The sequence below is a fragment of the Notechis scutatus genome, chromosome 3 (assembly GCF_049901735.1).
Source record: "Notechis scutatus isolate UNSWTSFEM ecotype Mainland chromosome 3, rNotScu1.2, whole genome shotgun sequence".
Classification (NCBI taxonomy): domain Eukaryota; kingdom Metazoa; phylum Chordata; class Lepidosauria; order Squamata; family Elapidae; genus Notechis; species Notechis scutatus.
The window spans coordinates 47,729,941-47,744,427 of record NC_142011.1 but is presented as its reverse complement, the minus strand read 5'-3'; the positions used below and the strand labels follow the sequence as shown (position 1 = coordinate 47,744,427).

General features: G+C 35.3%; 1 protein-coding gene and 1 long non-coding RNA gene across 2 annotated transcripts; one reads left to right on the top strand and one right to left on the bottom strand.

Annotated features, from left to right (window-relative positions):
• Positions 1-24: 24 nt before the first annotated feature.
• Positions 25-2,925, top strand: SNRPE (small nuclear ribonucleoprotein polypeptide E). Its single transcript, XM_026676857.2, has 5 exons — positions 25-244; positions 804-830; positions 1,405-1,467; positions 1,999-2,077; positions 2,683-2,925. Exons 1-5 carry the CDS (start codon positions 191-193, stop codon positions 2,736-2,738), a joined length of 279 nt encoding a protein of 92 aa, XP_026532642.1. The 5' UTR covers positions 25-190; the 3' UTR covers positions 2,739-2,925.
• A 1,905-nt stretch (positions 2,926-4,830) lies between these two features.
• LOC148131167 (uncharacterized) lies at positions 4,831-12,621 on the bottom strand. Its single transcript, XR_015748529.1, has 4 exons — positions 12,526-12,621; positions 11,252-11,356; positions 6,328-6,386; positions 4,831-4,938 (listed from the first exon to the last, which is right to left on the bottom strand). It is a non-coding gene; the product is annotated as an uncharacterized LOC148131167 (long non-coding RNA).
• Positions 12,622-14,487: the final 1,866 nt, after the last annotated feature.

Here is a 14,487-nt window from a genome sequence, read left to right as displayed (position 1 = left end):
GTCACTTCCGGTCTGCACCGGAACCTCTTGAGCACGTCGGCGGGTCGGGAGCTGCGCGTGTGCGGGAAACGGAGGACGGTTTTCCCCCCCACTTTTTTTTGCTTTCTTTTTCTTTTCTTTTTTTTAAAAACAAAGGCTTCCCGGCGCTGTTCTTTTAAGTCCTCTCGTTTGCCTATCCTGACTGTCGGCCATGGCGTACCGCGGGCAAGGCCAGAAGGTGCAGAAAGTGATGGTGCAGCCTATCGTATCCTTCTTGTGGCAAGGGAGAGGAAACGGGCCCTCTTTGGGAAAGGGCGGGGCGAGGCCCGTGAGGGGATGGAGGCGAAGGGAGAGAGCGGGAGGCATTACGCCGAGAAAGTGGCACATTGCTTTGTTTTCTGGAAGCACTTTTTGGAAGGGTGGAAAGAGGTGGCTAAGCTGAAAGGCTTATTCCCTTGGTGACTCGGCCAGTCACGCGTGCTCGGGTAAGTTATGGTGAGACTAAAATAGGTTGGCTGAGAAAACCGCCTTGGATATATCTGGGATATGCTACTAGATGGAATACCCAAATATAATTAATCCGGTTGGGAATAGGATTAACGTGGCTAAAATCGATTCAGATAGCAACTGTTTAAGTTTAATTCTGCGGTGCCTCAGCCATCAAGACGCTTTCATTTTGTGGGAGTTCTTGTGGGTAAGAGACTTTGCGGTGCTTTCCCTATCCTGTTTACTTGGACAGTTGGAAGAAGAAATATTGAATTTCTGTCAGAATGAATGGGGGCACGCCTTTTTATGTATTTTTTTCCTAAATTTATTTGTGATAGAACCTCATTTTTCGCTACCTGCAGAATGTAAGTATACATAATTATATTTTCTCAAATTTAACAATATACTAGTATAATTACTGATATTTATGTACATTGAGAAGTTTTGTTTTCTTTGTATATATAATACAATCCCTCCTCCTTTAGCTCTAATAGGGAAGTGACCAATTAATGTGATTGAAGCAATTTTTGTAGATAGCTACAGTAAATACATTGTGCATTTCAGAAATATGAAAAAGTAGTAATTATCATTGTTGGAAACAAAAAATATTGAAAGCTCAAAAAGTTAAAAGCAGTAATAGTGAGTTCGAACTTAGTCTTTCAGTTTCTTTCAGAGTCTTTGCTTCTGATAAAATTATATGGTGTTGTAAATGGTTTTAAATTAAGATCTCCTTATTACACCTTGAATAAATAACTCTGCTTTAATAAGGATTTCACTGAAAAGTGGCAATGGAGAAGACTCAGTAAAATCAGGTTTTTTTTGGTGAGGTGGGAGAGTTTTACTGCAATTTCTAGGCACAAGACTTGGGCCATGCAAATAAGATTTTAAGCCTATGCAGAATTCCACAATGTCATGGTTTCTTTGCTGTTTACTTTGCAGAGATCCCGGATTCAGGTTTGGCTGTATGAACAAGTAAACATGCGGATAGAAGGCTGTATCATTGTAAGTAGCAATTGCTTTCACATACTTGTAAAGAAAAATGTAACTTAAATATGACAAAAATAAAGCATTTTGTTCTAAGTTTCTCATTGCAGCCTAAATGAAAACAATTAGTACAATAAGCATGTTTTTTTCTGAATCATCATCATTTGGAGTTAATTATGAAAAACCACTCATTCTAGTATTATCTGGACATTCTTGGGTTAACGGGAAAGCCTGCATCAGTATATTTTCAGGGGTGTTTAAAACTAGCCCAATTGTTAAGTACTAACTATTTTTGTCTGAATGTTTAGTTAAATCATTCACTTTTTTATTGCTGTTTCTGTTACTTGTTCATTCTATTTCATTTATGATGCATCATTTTATTGTGGGAATTTTGATAAAAGGACAAGATGGAGATATTTTAAAAACAAAGTAATCTGCCCCATTTGATGAATCTTAACCGAATCCACCATTCTTGCATCTTTACTACCATCCCTGATGTTGCTTCCTTCCATTAAATGTATTGTCACATTTCTCTGTTCTGGTTCACAGGGTTTTGATGAATATATGAATTTAGTTCTGGATGATGCTGAGGAAATTCATTCTAAAACAAAATCAAGAAAACAGCTGGGTAAGTGTAAGCTTTTTGGTAGTACTTATCAGACATCCTTTTTTGTTATTAGTAAAAAAAGCTTATTTAATTTTGTGAAAATCTATGATAGGAATTTCAATTTTGCATTTGAATATCAGTGAACAAGCCTCAAAGTAGGCTTGGAACTGCCATTTCACTGTTCAATATATTTAATTGGCATGTTACTTTAGGTGAATAGTATCAAAAACTGCTGAAAGTCAAGGGTAGCCAAAACATGAATACTAATCCCTCTTTCTTGCCAAATATTGTCCATTAAGAAAAATAGTACAATTTTCCTGTAAAACTAGGACAGGACTGAATATGGGAATTGTTTCCTAAAAATGTATTAAAATAATACCAGTATTTCTACACCATGACTGATAAGAACTGTGTATTTTTTTCCTACTGTAATTATATTTGCTTATATAGCATATCCTATTCTGAAATATTGGAATAGCTTTAAGTGAGAAATTTATGCTAAAATTGTGCTATGGGATATTTAAACTAGCTCATTATTTGGGAAAACTACAGATAGAATATTGTTAGAACAAATGCACAAATGCTTTAATGTATTACATTTTTAATCTTACTCTTTGCCTTTGCAGGTCGAATCATGTTAAAAGGAGACAATATTACTCTTCTGCAAAGTGTTTCCACCTAGAAAATACCTAGTGTTTCTGTTGTAGTATTAACGTTTAATCTTTTAAAAAATGTGCTAGCTTAATGCTATCATTTCTGATTTGGTATCTGAGGCAAGAATGAAGACAGCAACTTAATGCTTCTGTAATTTTCAATAACTTTTTTACACTGGTGTGTAACTATTTCTTAATAAATTAATTTTTTGTTAATATATTTACTTTATTACTATTTGGAGACAACTTTTGGAATGCAGATAATAAGAATAGCAGCAATAAACAGTTGTATTAGAAGATGCAATTGTTTAAAGAAAGTACTAGTCAAAGAATATATAGCTTGAGAAATCAGATCCTAGTTTATGTGAAAGGACTATGACGCTCTCCAAACAGAAAATTACATTAAGGTAATTCACATTGGCTGCCCTGCTTTGCTTTTGGAGGACGCTGTTCTACACAAGACATTAAAAGAACAGCTTGACAAGCAAAGTTAACATGGTAATACAGATTTCCTAGCTTTTTAGGTGAAAAGTTCCTTTCCTTAATTGCTGCTCTTTGCAAGTGATATCTTCAGAGAACTCTTCATTCCCCAGAATAAAAGGAGGAGTGACTTACTTCCTTGTGAGTATAGAGGTTTCTCAAGAAAGTTTTAAAAATAAAAGACAACCAATTTCCAGGTGTGAAATTACTGAGTAAACATGGAATTAATAATCACTGAGTGAACACAATTGCTAACAATAGTTTGGTAACCAAGCTCAGTGAGAATCCTTAAGAAACCTTAGGTCAATAGTAAAACTTGGTTGAAAGGGGAAATTACAGCTTTTCTATACTGTATGTGACTGCTTGAGAAATAGAAGTAAAGATGAACACTATATTTGAGACTATACGTAGCATGTTTCTGTTCTACTTGAAAACTATCTGAAATATTTATAGCAAGTGCAACCATATAGCAATTTCCGGAAAAAGTATAACTTTTGGAACTGCAAGTTACCATCCTTGTGAAAGAAAAAAAATATTTGACCAAATAAATAAACTACAATAGTAAATTAACAAGTATCTATCTACAAGGAATAGAAACAAAAAAGCAATTCCAGTTGTATATGCTAAAGCTGGTAAGGTGATAAATGATTCTTGGGTCATTAATTGGTTCACTAAATAGTTCACTAAATCTTTTGTATAATTGGAATTCCAGGAACTGAGACAAAGGTCACATGAGAAGCACCATCCCAGTCTGTAATACGATTCTGGCACAATCTTTGTTGAGAGGTTACAGGCTATGTATCTCTTGTTTCTTCAACTGTCAATGATCTATGAACATATTTTTGTCCTCAATAGCCCTGAAATGCAATCAGAAGTACAATCGTATGACCTATTAACAAAGCACAGCTAAAATTTCAGATTTCAGCAAAGGCCCTAAAATGTAAAAATACAGCAAAGACAAAATAATAGTAAATTTAATTAAAAAAATCAAGTCCTAATACCTATGAATATATAAAAAGTATCTGAAAATCAATAAACATCCAAACATAAAATGCACCAGTACACCAAAGTAATATTTCATTCAGATTCAGTAATTAGTTGTACCACTATGCTGTGAAACTCAAAAATTTCACATTGCTCATTAGGAAAAAAGTTAAGTGAAAATAAAACTGCCACCTATACAAGTGTACAATTCTAAACTGAAATAAACCAAATCAAAACAATTTTGATCACCTCACTTCAAAGTGCAACTACTGGTAATTTACTATGAGAAAATATGTAGATCATTTGAATTTAGAAAAAAACAAGCTAAATATCTCAAATGTAATGCATGGAATATAAAAAGGGGAATAGAGGAAAGTTATATTAAACTGCAGTCATTCAAGCAAGTGTAATGAATAGATGGCTGAACAAAGGCATATTTTTTAATCCAGTATTTATATGGTGAAAATAAATTCAGGAAAATGCAATAGTTTTCACCTTAGAACACTTAAATAAAATTAGACTAATCAATAAAGAATAAGGTTATTAGTATTTCTAGTCTTGGCCATATATTACCTGCAAGATTAGGAGCAATCAGGTAATTGACTACCAGCTGCTAGAACATATGAACAAGAAATTGATGTAACATTTTGGAAATCCCTTCTAAGTAGTGGAGTTTCTTTCTGTCTGGCTGTCTGTCTGTCTTTCTTCCCATCCCAAAAGTGATTCTCTGTAAATGACTCTCGATTGCAAATAGAGCACCCTTTTCTGAATGGAAAAAGATGATAAGACAAGATAATATATGATATTTTGCTGTATTTCCTTCTTGGTTTTTATTTTTTTATTTATTTTTGTCAATTGCTTACAAGATAATAGGTATAAGTAAAAACAGTTATGAATACATGGATACATATAAGAAAAATAAAAAATAAAAGAAACAATAGAACAGGGACGGTAGGCATGTTGGTGCGCTTATGCACGCCCCCTACAGACCTCTTAGGAAAGGGGTGAGGTCAATAGTAGACAGTCTAAGGTTAAAGTTTTTGGGATTTGGGGAAGAAACCACAGTCAGAGTATTCCAGACATTGACCACTCTTGCTGAAGTTGTATGTCCTGCAATCAAGTTTGGTGCGATTAAGCTTGAGTTTGTATCTATTGTTTGCTCTTGTGTTGTTATGGTTGAAGCTGAAGTATTCATTGACAGGTAGGACATTGCAATGTATGATTTTATATACTATACTTAGATCGGACCAAAGAAAACCTAGTTCTAGGTTTTCTAGGTCTAGAATTTCGAGTCTGGTGGCATGAGGTATTCTGCAATGAGTAGAGGAGTGGAGAACTTCTTGTGAAATATTTCTGGACTTCCTCAACTGGGTTAATATCAGATACGTAATGTGGGTTCTAGACTGATGAGCTGTATTGTTTTGTTGGTTCATGCCTTCTGCTTCCATTACATATATTTGCTCAGTGATATTTTCTTCATATATTTTCTTTAGACATATATTTAGGTTCCTAAAGAAAATTAAACCTTGTTGGCTCTTGTGAGAATGGAATGGAAAGGAGGATTTAATTATATCAGAAATGCTGCATAGTATGAAGAACTTCCAAAGCTTGGTAGACAATGTAGTCATTGTTATGGACAGCAGGGGGCACACCTGCCTTAAACTGGAAAAGTAATCCTATGGTAGTGTGTCAGCAATATGGTTCCCACAGTACTACTGTCTGCTGCTTTAAAGGCTCCAAAACAATATGGAAACAGGAGAAATTCTACCAGGTATATGTACGAATCCATATAACTGCAAAAGACCATGCTTGACTCTTTCTAATTTGCCCTTATCCAGAGATTTCTATTTTACCAGCCAACAGAAAGTAGAATGATCTCCAAAAGTCAGATTGGCTTCACTTTTTGTTTCATATTGCTTTGCAAGTTGTATTGTTTTATAATGTGTAAGACTGTTTTATTGCTCTCCCCACTGCAATTGAGCAAGAACTGCCATATTCATTAGGGATGATATCACTGCAAAAGGGGCTTTACAACATGACATAATTCTCACATTTTCAATATATTTGCAGTCTGCATTTTGAAGTTGTGGATGTAATTCATTATTTTTTATCAATACAAATTATGGTGGGGGTTAATAGTATATGGCACATTACCCTCTACAAAGTGAAGTCATCAGTTCCTCCTGCTCAGTAATATTGATGTTGAATTAATCCTGGAAAGCAGATTTGCATCATTTTAGACAAGGGTTTTCTTGCTGGTAGAATCCAGTTTCAGTCAGAAATATAGGAAATACATTGTCATGAACATTCTATGAACACATGCAAATGAGATCATCATTTCATTTGTTTACAAGTGAAACAAAGAAGGATGGATGCCATTCAGATTCAAGACCAGAATCCCTTATCTGGCCACTCCAACTACTGAATAATGTGAGTGTCATACAACTCTGGAATGCATAATTAGGATTAAAACCATGTTGTTAGTCGTGAAGTCTTGTCTGACCCATCGCAACCCCATGGATAATGTTCTTCCATAACTTCTTGTCCTCTACCATCCCCTGGAATCCATTTAAGCTCACTCCGACTGCTTTAGTGACTCCATCCAGCCACCTCATTCTCTGCCATCCCCTTCTTTTGCCTTCAATTGTTCCCAGATTAGGCTCTTCTCCAGGGAGTCCTTCCTTCTCATTGGTGAGAAAACCATACAGTTAGTTTAAAAAAAAACATAAATATAATTTCAGAAGGGAAGAGTTCAAGTGCACATCAGGCAAGACAGCGAAAGAAAGAGGAGGATAAAGATTACCTAATTTTATAGTCTATTTTGCAACCTGCTTTTTGGTTTGGATGAAAGTGGTTTTGCTGAGGAGGAAAAGAGCCTTAGAGGAATGTAACCTGGGATTTAATAATAAAGTTAATGCAGATTTCAGAAAATCATTTTGTGAGATGTACCATATTATGAATATGGAATAAATATAAACCCAGGTTGTGCCTCCAAATATCTTTATAGAACTCTGCATAGGAAGCATTCTATAAAAAAGAAACAGCAGGCAAAGGAAACTGGTTAACAAACCAAATCTAGTAATACAAGAAGATGAACTTAAGATGTAGTCAAGAGAACAATTGACTACTAAAGTTCAAGAAGTTTTTACGTAGATAATGGGAACTGAACAACAGGAGATAGAATTTGAAAATTAACTATGTACAAATGGTGAATATGTGATTGCAAAAATGTATAAAAACGTTAAGATTTATAACGAGGAACAAGAACTGCATGACAAAACTTTGGTTATAATACACAGAAATGTGGATAAATGGGATAAAATTCAAATTATGTTATAATTTAAGATTGATTTTAATACAATGATGTATCTTTAGTATATGACACTAGAGAAATTATCAAAGATGCAGAAAGTTACTTCTAGCCAATGTTGGAAACCTGAAAACTATGAAGGGACATTTTATAATGCATGGTGGATTTAAGCAAAAATAGAAATTGATACAAAAGAAAAAAAGAAATTGATACAATTACACATAACCATGTAAAGTTTTTAAAAGATTAACATTTCTCATGTAGTTCTCATATGTAATATGTATGTATGTATGTATGGCATTCAGCTTTGTTCGGGTATTTTCCCATGTCATTATAGTTGTGCTTTTAAAGTTGTAGCAACATTTTGGCAGAATCTCGTGTGTGTGTGTGTGTGTGTGTGTGTGTGTGTGTATACGATATATATATGAGATTCTGCTGAAACGTTGCTACAACTTTAAAAGAACAACTACAATGACGTGGGAAAATACCCGAACCAAGCCGAATGCCATACATGTAAGTACCCGCGAAAACTTAAGAATATATATATATGTGTGTGTGTGTGTGTGTGTGTGTGTATTTATTTATTTATTTATTTATTTATTTATTTATTTGCAGTTGGGACTGTCTATCTAGTGCCAAGTAATAAAATAATTTAAACTAGCTACTTCTCAAGAAATACAGTTCACAGAATATTTTGTGTGTAACCTTTCTTCAGGCAATGGGTGCATTCATGAAGGGGTCTGCAATTGAAAGAAGATTGCCATGCCAAATAGAACGCACTATCAGATTTCCTTTCCATCTAAAAGTGCAAATGTATTAATGAACAATGCTAGTTTCAGATCAGTGGGTGGACAGCTTTCCTGTTAAGGCCATGAACTGCTGTTTGATACTGATTCGGTTGGTCAGATTTCCTGTGATTACTTTAAGATATGTGTGACTTAAAGGAAGTCTCCAAAAGTCTATTTTGCATCTAAGAACTAACAACACTTTTATCAGCCAACTAAATCAATTTTAATAATTCTGGGTTGTATTATAAGACCTGAAAAATCCAATGTTCTCAAGCCCATGTTTCCCAAAGGAAGGAAGATGAATTCAAAAGGGGAAATCAATGAATGAATACTTAATTATTGCTCTATGCATTGATTTTCTTCTGCAAATATGTTGCTTGTGGCCCCTCCATCCTCCGATTAGGTTCATTTCAAGGTTGCTATCCCAGCTGTTGGAAAATATTATAAACGTCCAGGGGGATGAATGTATACTGATGGAAGAATTGGCAGGTGGGAAGGGTTTGTATCTCTTATTTATCTGACCAATTCTCCTCTACAAATGATACCTCCTTTGCATTTCATATTTGGTAATAACACATGCCTCCATGCCAATGGCTGCATCAGAAATAATACTCAAAGGGAACTACCTCATCCACTGCCCTGGCGCCATAACTGTTTTATTCTCATATAATGCCTGAGAGTTCTACGTAACTGGCTTACGTGATTACTTTAAGATATGAAATCCAGATGAATGACATATGTGTTGAAGTCATGGTGAAATTAATGACTGTGTATCATAATATGCCCTTTTGGGGCCATATACTGTCAGATATGATATGAAATCATGATCCGTTAAACACCCTAACAGTCCTACTTTCTTTTGGTATTGCTGTACAGTTTTTAGTCATATGTGTTAGATAATCATTTAGGAAGCAACACTTTTCCTTCTGGGGAGGTGAAGTAGCACCTAGAACTAAGGAGAAATTTCCTGACGGGTAGAACATTAATCAGTTGAATAATTTGCCTCCAGAAGTTGTAATTGCTCCAACACTGAAGGTTTTTAAGAGGAGATTGGACATTTGTTTTTCTGAAATGGTATAGGGTCTCCTGTTTGAGCAGGGGGTTAGACTAGAAGACCTCCAAGGCCCCTTCAAACTTTGTTATTCTGTTATTTTTAAGTGCTGAAGAAAAATCAAGTTACAGGGACAGTTTGTCTGTACCACTTTTCATCATCGTACTAGAACCCAATGATATACTTAGACTAAGCTTCTTTATTATCTTGACAGGAGTGCAAAACATACATGCATGTAGCCAATTGCATTCATTTTACAGCTCCCAGAAGCTGTTCAGCCCATGATTTGAGGGCATTTTTGTATTCCTGGGGGCAGAATGAATGCCTTGCAGATGCTTAAAACACCATTTACCGTTAAATATCCAAAACTCTTTCCCAAAGCAGACCTTGGTTTTTGGGATGTGGTGCTCCTTGCCATACAAAGCCTTCAACAACTCATGAACTGACAGCACTTTCACATCCTTACTCTGACTTGAGCATTACTTGAATCTGCTCGATTTCCATTTCTTGAGAAAAAAAGGTCAAGTGAGAATTATCTAAAAGATTGATCAAGGCAGTTTTTTAATGGCAGCTGCTTTTACATGGGATCGTGTTAGGCCAAAAGATAACCTCTTGACCAATATATGGATGACCTGTTAATGCCACTATTTCCCATTTTTCCCGCCATATCATGTTTAAACTTACAATTTAGGAGATTTTGAGAGGGACTGTTAGGTATGATGTCTAAATCTTGGTATGTGGAAGGGGGATGGAGCGCATGCATTTTTGTTCTTGGTTTGATTCCCTAGTACCAAAAACTAAGAGATGAAGGATGCTGCCTATGATGACAAAATATTGAGCAATTGAGTTTGAAGTTAAAATGTTCGCCGCAGCATTTGCTGCCACTGAATAACCTAACACTACCAACGATAATAACATGATTTTACAGATGCGTTTGAAGATATAATGCATGTTTTTCAGTCTAATCATTTGTTCTTATCCACATAAACTATGGGGACTTTTTGCAAAAGAGGAAATGGGCATCTGAGTCATCAGGCTCACACCTATTCCTGTGGGCATAAGAGCAACTACTTTTTTCACCTTTTGTTGGGCAATATTTTTCACCTCCTCTTCTGCTCTCTGTTTTCTGTTTCTTCATTCTGTTCCTTTTATTTTCACATAGAATAAATGGACAGAGAAAAGGAAATCAAATATTGAATAGCTAATTGACAGGTATATGATGGTAATGTCGGGAGGGAGAAGTTCTGATGATTTATGATTTCTCCTTCATGTAATGTCTATTTGGTTCAAGAAAAAGTGCATTGCCTAATGAACCACCTGAAAAGAACAATTTGAAGCCATAACTGCCCAACTGTTTAGTTTATTAATTTCTTAGCATAACCTGACATCCCAAGTGTTTCTTAGGGACTTTCCCTCATTCCTTATAGACTTTCCATAATGTAGGATCAGCATGATCCTACATTATGTAAGAGTATGAAACATTATTACCAATAATTACCATTATTATGTAACATTATAGGTAGTCCTTGATTTACAAGAGTTCATTTAGTGATAGTTCGAAGTTACAGCCACATTTTTAAAAAATGACTTATGACCATTTTTCACACTTCCAACCTTTGTTGCCTTTCCATGATCATGTGATCAAAATTCAGATGCTTGGTAACTGGTTCATATTTATAAGAGTATGCAGTTTCCCGAGGTCATGTGATCACCTTTTGCAACCTTCTGACAAGCAAAGTCAATGGGAAAGCCAAATTCACTTAACAATCATATTACTAATTTAACAGCTGCAGTGATTCAGTTAACAAATGTCATAAGAAAAGTCATAAAATGGGGCAAAACTCAACAAATTTCTCACTTAGCAACAGAAATGTTGGGCTCAATTGTGATCATAAGTCAAGGACTACCTGTATTACCAAAATCTCCCACCTTGGTCAGGTTTGATGTCTTCCTTCAGTGAAATAGGAAATAGAAATGGCTTCTAGTCACTGAACTCCTGTATTAATTGGCTTCTCAGGCAGCACTATATAAACACTGAAAAGCCATGCAAGAAAATGAAGCATTAATGTCTCCTGGGATGATCATTGTTTATTTTTTTTCTGGCTACAATCTATTAAGTTTTGCCTGATGTTTTCAGAGGGTGAGAATGCCAGTAGACAACATATTTCTCTCCAGTCCCAATCCTTAGATCTTGGAAAGTTGATACTGGTGAGGGGAGAAAGCAGGAAGATTTACTCCTGTGATTTTCCAAACTAGGTCATTTGCAGTAAGCACTAGGTGATCATATATAAGGCCTATGTTTATGTTACTTTAATTAATCAAATTTCTATCTCACAATCACAAATGGATTTATGCAGCACATTTTGGTGAAACTTTGCTGATCTTCAGCAGTATTGCTATATATGCCAGTAATTGCTCAATACCTCAGCAAACCTGAATGAAAAATAGCTAACTTTTATCATTTACTACAATGACTGTCTTTGTATCTCAAAATACCTTAACCTCATTCGTTCCCAGCCACCACACTCCAGGCACTACTTCAGCATGAATTACTGAACTACAGCCAGAATTACGAGGCCTTAAAATTGGGGCTATCATCTCATGACTTCAAAAATTCAGGTATCCACTAGCAAACAGATACAGAACATTGTAATTGTTTGCTCTCATTTGGGAGGCATCTGGATTTTTACAGTCCAGTTATGAAAGCCCTTATAAAGTGCTAGAAATGAACAAGTTGCTTTGCAGCACATTCACTTCTCATTTGGAAAAAAAAGCTAAAGCTCACTGATATGACATGACATGACATGATGATATATGATATGATATGAGATATGATATGATGAGATAAAGTGGTACATGAGCAGGGAGCTTTGGAAAGCATTAATTATGTTGTCTGTCAAAATGATACTTGCACCTATTGTATTTCGGAAGCTTACAATGTCAAAGCACTTGTGATCAAGAAGATGTTAGTTGTTCTGTCCTCACTACATGTTAGTCTGTGTGCAGCTTGACATGCAGCTAAACCTTCCTATTCTCCAATAAAACACACTGTGTGGGTAGATCTGGATACTTTATTGAAAGAACAGGATATGGTGAAACTGGGGAGAATAGGAATACATACAATGAGAACCAAATATAAGATAGGTAGTATTGAGTTACTGTTGAACGTAACAATTAATAAATACAAGTAGTTTAAATCTCACCAGCGATGCTCTGTGTGTGGGATGTGGGTTTGTCCTTGGATGACCATGTGCCACAGATTAAAATGGATTCTTTTTTGTGCTTCTGCCTTCTCCAAATGCTAAAGGAAATGGAGTCTGGCTTCCCAGCATGCGCTTGTTTTGAGAGTGAGGGCTGATGGGTAAAGAGGTGGGTCAGCTTCAAAAAATATACTTGATATTTATCTCTCCGGCCACTAGATGGGGTTAGAGAGCAACAACAGTATATAAAGATCGTATGTTGGGGCATATTTGTCCCTCCGGCCACTAGATGGGGCTGGAGTGCTACAACAGTATATAAAAGTTATTTGTTGGGGCATGACTTTGGTACATATGACTTTCCATATAATGTAAACATTGAAAATTGCTTTCCTTTCTATTTATTCTTCAATATAATATAGGTTTTGTAATATGGAAAATGTGGCTTCACACCACCTATGTAATATTGCATGCTAGAGTGAGCCCCCCTTCTCAAACTTCTGTAATCTCTATACTTTTGGGTTGGATTTATTAATTTACTACATTTGTGAGCACTAGATTGATCGAGAGGAATCTGTATGTGCAAATACACAGAGGATGCTGCTATTGTTTTTGAGCCTATAGAGATGCAGAAGACATCAAAGGAATACATGTGAATCAAAATAAACCAAAAGAAAATTAGATTTATCTGATATGTCCACCAAGATCTACTAGTGTCTTATGTTCTTTTCTGCTGGAAACACAACCCTTGCAGTTTTGTTCTGGGACTCTATTTATCTAATGTGCTATTGTAATGTGCTACTCCTCAGTGTATCAGAGCTTTGTAAGTCACATAAGCCTTGAAGTGATCTCTCCTTGATTGGCTTTGATTTCCCATTTTTGAACTTAACTAATGGAGCCTGAAATGGATGTATATTCTCCTAGTACACCAAGTATATAAATTCATATACAGAAAATACATTTTAAAAGTAGATTTATTTTCAGGTATCTTTTGAAGAGATTAATCCAGGCTCTCTCAAACTGATGCTCTCCATATGACATTTTGGCTGAGAATTCTGAGAGTTGTATTTCCACAACACCTAGGACACCTTGCTACACCTACAAATATTAGCATTGGTGTTTTGATCCCTCTTATCCTTCTGATGTTGGATAACTGAGTTGTAAAAGATAGTTTCAAATTTCAATTGTTTCACAGTTGTGGAGAATATTGACGCTTATTTTATGCTTTTGGAAGAAATGTAATGTGAATATATTACTTTGTATGCTCTTGCAGTGCACATATTTAATTATAGTTTACAGTACCCATAATACCAAGGTTATAAATATTATCTTTAATTTTTTTTCCTCAAATGAATCTTCCTCAACCTGTTATCTTCCATATATGCCAGATTCTAAATTCACACATTAAAAATAATTGCATTTATTTTCACAAAAGCCATCAGTAACAAAACACACAATAACATCAAGACATTATCATTCAAACTAATTCCATCCAAAATTTATCCAGATTTTGTTCTATCGAGCTAGGCTAAACTGATAAGTTTAGGAAATATTACAAAAGAAGGCAATGGCAAAGTACTTTCAAGGAGAAGAGAAGTGAGGGAGGATTAAAAAAAAAAAGAAAAGAAACATTGACTTCTGGCTTTTTCTGATGAATGATCTCTTATTTGAAGCTTTTCTACTTAGCTAGAGATAATTGGGAGTGAACTTGGGAGCTTCCGTATGCAAAACAGGTGTCCCATGAGAGCATTTATCTCAAGGGGGCGCAACTATTATAAAACTTGAATTGAACTTGCTGTCTACAGTTTGGTATATAAGTGCAAAGACATGTAAGTTGTTTATTTTAAACACTAGAAAAATTCCGAACATTTTTCATTCGATTCAAAATGGTTTGACCAATAATTAACAGGAACTATTTCATGTTTACATTGCAAGTATATACATTTCCATATTGCACTATTGTCAAGA